Here is an 8,327-nt window from a genome sequence, read left to right on the forward strand (position 1 = left end):
AGAAGATGGTGGTGTTTGAAGCCAGAAAAGTACCAGACTGGTGTTCATGTGGAATAGACGGAAGACCAGTGGATGGTGATGTTAGAAGCCAGTGTAAGTGCAGACGGATGTCAATGTGGGATTGACAAAGAACAGAAGATGGTGGTGTTGGAATCCAGAAAAGTACCAGACTGCTGTTCATGTGGGATGGACGAAGACCAAACATGGTGGTGTGAGAACTCAAGTATAGAGTAGCCAACGGAGAGAAATACAATTTTCCAAATTTCTCTGAACTGTCAATGCGGTCCGAAAATTGGGAACACGTTTGCTCCGATGCGCAAACTACGAACGCGGTCACGTGGGTGTAACAAAGGACATACAGACACACCCACAGACACGTCCGTTACAGAACTTCTCCTGCACTACGTTACACGGAGAGGTAAAAATACAATTATCATGTTATAACATAAGTACCTCATTGTGACAGCTAAGCGATGAGCTGTAGATAGAAAGCCTCGCTAATGTGTACTTTTGCAAACAGTTTGAAAATAAGCTTAGTAACTGTTCAATTTTCTCGTGACATCCTTGTAAAATTTCCAAACTTTAAAGGGTCATGTTTCTTCATGCAAACCATCTATAAGGTTAAAACAATAGTTTTATTTAACATTGCTCCTTTATTTGTGTTTTAACATATCATGGAGAATTCTTACCATTGTTTCGAAGTATCCCTCTGATTTTCTATTCATCAAAATTGGGTGAACCCACCATCTTTTCTGTATGTGTATTTTCTTTTATTTCTCAAATACAGCCAGTTCAAAATAAATCTCTTTCTCAAAAGAAGATCCCTTCTCGACTTCGCCATGTTTGTTTATAAACAAATCCGTGGACTCGGGAAAGACAAAGCCGACAAAAACAATTTCACGCTTCTATGAAAATAAATAGGCTAAAGAGGAAAGATAACGCTTGCGCGACATCTTTCGAGAACGCATTTTTTATTTTACCCGCGCGTTTTAAAACTCGCGAAGCGTGAGCATTTTCGAATTTTCTAGCTTCTATGAAAACGAGCCTTAAGATCAGCCACAGTTATTTCTAAAACAGGCAAATCTGGTCTGAGTTTTTGACGCAACCTGTTGTACTCCGTAATGGCAAGTCCGTCTGCCATAATTTTATTCCGGTCTAATCGCAAGAGATGGAAACCGGCCAAGGAAGTGACTCTCGATAACGCAACGTAAGCCATGCCTGCTTTTGTTTTTAAGCTTATTATCTCACATTTCGCTACCGAATTTAGGTTGACCACAATTTATCTTCAAAAGATTAAGATGCCGGTGATTCTTCAGATGATTAAGATGGTGGATAACCTATGTCAAAATGTCTGAGAAGAGAGGTTACGTCCGATTACGAAAACCACACCGAAAAGTCAGAACAGAAAAAATATGCCAACCGTTTAGACAAAGGAACTGTCAACGAAGAAATAAAAATTTCCAAACTAAGAAAAATTAATTTGGTAAGAGAATTATACATAAGAGCATTACTGTTGCTTGTGCCAAAAACCACACAAAAAAAGCGCGCGTCACTCACCTGAAAGATCTGTGTCATAACTAAAATAACTCATAAACTCTTTGGTTATTTTAACTAAGGCTCTGGTTTGGACTTAAGTTAAATAAAAACTCGGATTTAGAAATTAAGAAAAAAATAGTTTAATGGAAAAAATGGAGATCGAACTTGTCGCTCTGGTTTCGCTTTATGCACTGAAGTTTTTTCCCTCCAAAATCTCTCTCGTTTTTCACCCTTTTACCTGGGAGGGGCTAGACCCCACACCGCGATAAGTTTCTCTTTCTTTTTGGGTTTTGAAAACTTTCCCCAGATTCTCTACTTTTCTCTACTTTTTCGCTGAGTCACAAGCAACAAGTTCGATAAGACACAATTACAAGTTTTACAAAATAAACAATATAAACAAAATAAACTCTAAATCCCCACAAATTCCCCCCATGAACTATGAATAGTTCATCTCAGTTCGGGTTTAATTTTCAGTTTAGTTCAAGTGGGTAAAGCAAATTAATTGCCCTTCGAATTATATTTCGATTAGGCAATCTAAGCGCACACGAGCGCACTCTAGCATCCCGCCCCACAAACACTTCTTCTACAATGGCCATCTTCCATTGTTGTCGGGGGAGGTTGGTATCGCTAACCAAGAGGATGTTGCCAGGTTTTATTGAACCTTCCTTATGAAGATCCAGCTTATGAGCTGACGTTAGTTGCAGGAGGTAATCTTGCTTCCACTTCCTCCAAAACTTGTTTAGAAGATTCTCCTGATATTTGAATCTCTTCACTGCGTCGATTCTTTTAAGGCTAGAAGTGGGATCCAACTTCGAATCGGGTGGCAGTGACGTCAGCCGACGTCCAGTCAGGAAATGGGCTGGTGTCAACCCGACTGGCTCTCCTGTTTCGCTATATTGATAGGTTAGCGGTCTCGAATTTATAACCGCTTCAATTTCCGCGAGGACTGTTTGTAATTCGTCGAAGTTTAGCAACGCTTTTCCGAGTGTCTTTTTCAGCGCGATTTTCACTGTTTTAACTTGCCTCTCATAGAAGCCACCCCACCAGGGGGACCTCTCCGCGATAAACTTCCACTCTATGCCGTTTTGTCCGAAAAACTCGTATACTTCCTTTTTACTTATGTTTTTCCAAATCGCGATTAGTTCTCTGTTTGCTTTCTTGAAACTTAAAGCGTTATCCGAATACATAGTCTTAATTATTCCTCTGCGTGAAATAAACCTTCTTAACGCTAACATAAATGTCTCGGTGGACATTTCCATAACTAGCTCTAAATGTATAGCCCTTGTTACACCACAGGTAAATAAACAGATATAAGCCTTGGTGGTTGCGTTTTCGTTAGGGTTTCTCTTAATATACAAGGGGCCTGCGAAATCTACCCCAGTAACCTCAAAACTAGCTGATTGCGAAATCCTATCTCTAGGCAAAGGGGCGGTCTGCTCATCTAACGGCTGTGCCTTCCAAATACGGCAGGTTAAGCAACGAGCGACTCGTTGTTTAATTTGTTGTCTTCCTTGCAATACCCAATAATTTTCTCTAACTTGAGCCAATGTGTTAGCTAGACCTTGATGGTAAACTCTGGTGTGTGCTTCATCAATTATCAAATCTGTTAAATGGTGTTTCTTTGGCAAGATAATTGGATGTTTCTCGTTATACTCCAGGTCAGATGATCTTTGCAGGCGTCCGCCGACTCTCAATAGACCAGCTTCGTCTAAAATTGGATTGAGGTTTTTAATTTCGGATGGGTAGCCAATCTCTCTCTTTTCTCGCAGGTCTTTAATTTCCTTGTAAAAAACCTCTTCTTGTATTTTCCTTAAGAAATAGTTTTTCGATTCTTGTATTTCTTTCGCTGATAAGGGTTCTACTCTCTTGATGGCGTTTTTCCTTGAGTTGCTAATAAATCTTCTCATCCATGCTAATATACGAACTGGTGTTTTCAGAACGCTGTAATTTTCCAATGATAGTATTGACTCTTCATTTGAAATATTTACCGCTGTCAACGCGCTTTCTTGGTAACTCTTTCTAGTTTCTTGATCTAGATCTAATTCTACCTTTTCTGTATCTGTTAATTCCTTCGCAATTCGGATAGGCCACTCTTGGCGGTTTCTTTCAAGCCATGTTGGTCCTTTCCACCAAATTACCTTGTCTTTTAACTCTGTCAGCTTCATTCCTCTGGTTAGCAAGTCTGCAGGGTTGTCCTTCCCCGCGCAGTGCAGCCATGCCTTAGGCTCTGTTGTATCGTGAATTTCTCGTACTCTATTCGCGACGAATGGTACCCATTTTCGGGATAAGCCATGTATCCAATGAATTACGATTGTGGAATCTGACCATAAGTGAATCTTGTCTTTGGACGCCTTGAATACTTCGTTTACTCTATTTGTCAATCTTGCCCCAATTAAGGCTCCCATTAACTCTAACCTGGGAAGGGTGATTGACTTCAAGGGAGCTACTCTAGATTTCGACGTAATTAAACACGTCATTACAGTTCCGTCTCTTGCCGTAGCTCTTGCATATACGACCGCTCCGTAGGCCGCTTCACTAGCATCGCAAAAGCAATGCAGCTCCTTTTCCTCCAGGTCGGCGTCTGTCATATTCAGGAGACAATGACGTGGAAATGAGATTAGTCTTAGATCTGGTATTTCTGATCTCCAATTCTTCCAATCCTTGGCTATTTCCTTGGGTAACGGCGAGTCCCAGCCTACTCCTGATGCCCATAATTGCTGAAAGAGTATTTTTACTCTGATTGAAAAGGGCGTAATCAATCCGAGAGGGTCAAAAATCCTCGCTGATGATTGCAATACGCATCTCTTTGTGTCATTGAATTGTGACATATCTTTGATTAAGGAGTTCACGTCGAAGGTGAAAGTATCTTCTAGGTGGTTCCAACTCATGCCTAGTACCTTTTGCTGCTGTCCAGCACTAGTGATTAAGGCGTTACTCTCTGTTTTGGAGTGATTTTCCCAATTCTCTTCTTCGAACCTTTGTCTCAACTCTTCAGAATTGGTTCTCCACTTTCGTAATCTCATTTTTGCTTCTGCGAAGATTTCTCTAGCTTCTTTAGCTCTCTGGTATGCCTCCAAATGATCGTCCACGGTAGTAATTAAATCGTCAACGTACAAGTCGCTATTGAGAAGTTGACACGTTTCTGGGTATTTGTTTTCGTAATGTTTTACGTGGAACTTGATTGTGGCCGCTAGGTGGTAAGGACTTGATGTTACCCCGAACAAAACTCTCGTCAATCTGTACGTTATAGTTTGAGCGCTGGATTGCTGGTTTAAAGGGTCGGGATTCCAGAGAAACCTCGTCGCGTTTCGGTCTTCTGGAGCTATAGTAATCTGCAGAAACGCTTGTTCAATATCTGCCGTTATTGCCACTCTTTTCATTCGAAATCGAAGTAAAACTTCGTAGAGGTCTGGATTGAGGTTAGGACCAGGTAGCAAACATTCATTCAAGGACACCTCTCTGTTTTCGTGCGACGACGCGTCGAATACGACTCTAACTTTAGTCGTGAGTCTTTCTTGCTTAATTACTGGTTGGTGCGGAATGTAATACAATGGTTTAGCCTCTGCTTCATCGTCGGGAACTCTCTCTATGATATGCTTCTCTTCATATTCGTCTATGACCTTCTTATAGCTGTCGAATAGGTTAACGTCTCTGCGGAATCTTCTCGATAGAGTTTCTAATCTTTTCTGAGCCATGCGATAATTATTTGCTAAACTTGGTTTGTCTTCTGCCCACGGAAGTCGTACTTGGTACCGTCCTTCTTCCATCTTGATCGTTCGCTCGAAGGTTTGTATAGCTTCCTGGTGTCTCTCGTTTAATTCCTCTTTGCTTGGCTCTATTATTCCTAACGACTCTAAATCCCAGAATGCCTTTAAACTTTCTCCAATATCATTTTCTTCTCTTGATTCCAAGATTAAATTAGTGGCGCTTGTTTCTACTTCTCTCTCTACGTCTGACGTCATGAGTAGACAGGAACTTGTGGTCGGACCCTGCACCACCCAGCCAAATAACGTCTCCATGGCGACTAATGAGTCGCTTAACCTTTCTACTTTGCTACTCAACACCTTCCAATAGTAATCAGATCCAATTAACAGTCCAATTTCTGTTTGAAGTGGATAAATATCCGATACATCTTCCGCTAACTTAAGATGTCTCTCTTCTAAATATAATTTAATGTCTCTACTTGGAACTTGTATCTTCGCTGCGCTGATATCCGGTGTCTCAATAGCTTCAATAATGATGGACTGATTATCATGTATGCTTTTTACTTCTAATTGTACTCTCTTTGTTAGAATGGAAGTAGGCTTGTTTGCGCCAAAAGGAAAATAATTGAGCTTTATTTTTCCTACTGTGGGTAACTTCAATTTCTCAGAAAGGTCTCTTCTCACAAATGTACGCTGGCTCCCTCCGTCTATTAAGCATCTTGCGACCTCTTGTTTTTCTCTTCCCTTCAGTACGACCGTGGCCGTTTGTAGCAAAATGCTACCGCTAGGGGGTTCGCTCATTCCTCCCTGTACAAGACTATGGCTTCCCGCTTCCTCTGCTAAGGTATTTTGCCCTCTCTCTCCCCTTTTGGCGCTCTCGTCTTTCTCTCTTGCCTCGCATATCGCCGTGTGATGTCGCCTTTGGCAATGATTGCATTGTACTTTCGCTTTGCAGTATTTCGACATGTGATCCGCTCTTAGGCATCGGAAACACCTTCGCTTTCTCTTTAAAACCTCTATTTTTTCGGCTAGTGATTTTCCGTTGCACTCAGTGGCGCTATGAGCTTCGTCGCAAAATGGGCAAATTACTTCTACGCTATTTGACAGAGCCAAGGACGTTGTTTTCTTGGGTCTCTGCTGAAACGAATATTTTTCGTATCCCTTGCTTCTATACTCCTTGGAGGCATTTCTATAATTGTTTTGTTCGCTACTCTCTAAGACTCTTCCGTTCGACCTTGTAAATGCCTGGGCCCTTGCTCTGCTCTCTAACTCTTTCCTGATGAATTCTAATAGATTAGCTACTACTAATTGGTTTGAACCGTCAAGCTTTCTGCTGTATTCTAACGCTAGGTCGTAGGGAATCATCTTTGTGATTGTGTGGTGCAAAAATCCTCCATCTGCCGCTAACCCTAAAGATTCCAAACTCCTTACTTCAACGATACATTGGTCATAGAATGTACGCAAGGCTGATATGTCGCTAGAACGCGTAACTGAAGCCAAACTGGATATATTGTTCATGTGGGTGCTAATAAGCTTCTCTTCACTCCCAAATTTCTCTAATAGGAGCTCTATTGCCTTATCATAATTTTCTCCAGTTGTGGCTAGACCTGACACGGAACTTGCTGCCAGTCCCTTTATGTACGACTTTAAATATGTAAATTTATCTACCTTTGAAAGCGATCCATTGTCATGAATTGTTATTTTATATAGATCCCAAAAGCTCAACCATTTTCCTGGATCACCATAAAATGCTTCGAGATTTATTTTGGGAAGCTTTAACCGCGACGCGAGTCCGCTATTATACCCGATCGCGATTCCGTTATTAGTCCCGCTCGAAGGTCCTTGATTTTGAATCACGACACCTTGTTGACTTCCGGCGCTTTGCTGTTGACCTCCGGCGCTTTGGTGTTGGTTTCCGGTGCTCTGCGGTTGATTTCCGGTGCTCTGTGGTTGATTTCCGGCGCTTTGCTGTAGGATTCCGGTGCCTGTAGGGGTATTATATCCCGTCGGTGTAGCATTGATCGCATTTGCACCCGTTATTAAGGTAGAAGATGATGATTCTATATGTTCTTCGATGGTATTCTGAGCTTGGTCTCTGCAGTCATTAATCTCGTCTTCTACTTTAGGACACTCTGTAGTTCGTTGTCTAATTCCTCTATAGTCGTCAGTTCATACACATTTTTGTCCAATTCTTTTAATTCTTCTTCTCTGTTTCGAAGATGGGCTAAGTCTTTTTGTAAACTTCTTACATCTGGTGCGCTCTTTGCAAGTTCATTATTAATCTTCGTTATGTATTTGGTCACTGACGATCGCTTTGACGCACGAACCTTCTTTAATCGCTCTAAACTTTCCATTTTTGTTCACCTCTGTTGACCGATTAAACTAATCTTATCTAAATGTTCTACGCTTAAGTACCGAATTTTCTCAATCTATTTAAGTGTCCCGGGTTTCGGCACCATAAAATAACTCATAAACTCTTTGGTTATTTTAACTAAGGCTCTGGTTTGGACTTAAGTTAAATAAAAACTCGGATTTAGAAATTAAGAAAAAAATAGTTTAATGGAAAAAATGGAGATCGAACTTGTCGCTCTGGTTTCGCTTTATGCACTGAAGTTTTTTCCCTCCAAAATCTCTCTCGTTTTTCACCCTTTTACCTGGGAGGGGCTAGACCCCACACCGCGATAAGTTTCTCTTTCTTTTTGGGTTTTGAAAACTTTCCCCAGATTCTCTACTTTTCTCTACTTTTTCGCTGAGTCACAAGCAACAAGTTCGATAAGACACAATTACAAGTTTTACAAAATAAACAATATAAACAAAATAAACTCTAAATCCCCACAATAACTTCTTTGCTTCGAAAATAAATCGCAGGAAGAGAAACAATTAAAAATAAAGCTTTTAAAGGAGGGATTTTTTTCATAACACTGAAGTAATTAACAAAGGGTGTTGAGGATTGTTCGTTTTGAAAAGTTCAGTTGCGAAGATAGTAAAATCTTCAAATTTGACCTTACCCTGCTTGTCTTGGATTCGTGACTAAAAATTCACTGTGGCATCATAGCCTAATGTGTTCTGTAAATAAAATCAAAAATC

The 8,327-nt window shown here is 40.8% G+C and overlaps 1 protein-coding gene across 1 annotated transcript; it reads right to left on the reverse strand.

Annotated features, from left to right (window-relative positions):
• Nucleotides 1–2,006: 2,006 nt before the first annotated feature.
• Nucleotides 2,007–7,515, reverse strand: LOC149644591 (uncharacterized). Its single transcript, XM_089850377.1, has 2 exons — nucleotides 7,490–7,515; nucleotides 2,007–7,395 (listed from the first exon to the last, which is right to left on the reverse strand). The coding sequence occupies exons 1-2, from the start codon at nucleotides 7,513–7,515 to the stop codon at nucleotides 2,007–2,009; spliced, it is 5,415 nt and encodes a 1,804-aa protein (XP_089706503.1).
• Between the last annotated feature and the right edge of the window lie 812 nt (nucleotides 7,516–8,327).

The sequence above is a fragment of the Phalangium opilio genome, unplaced genomic scaffold, assembly GCF_054372755.1.
Source record: "Phalangium opilio isolate 3A_F unplaced genomic scaffold, DU_Popi_V2 ptg000090l_1, whole genome shotgun sequence".
NCBI classification, from domain to species: domain Eukaryota; kingdom Metazoa; phylum Arthropoda; class Arachnida; order Opiliones; family Phalangiidae; genus Phalangium; species Phalangium opilio.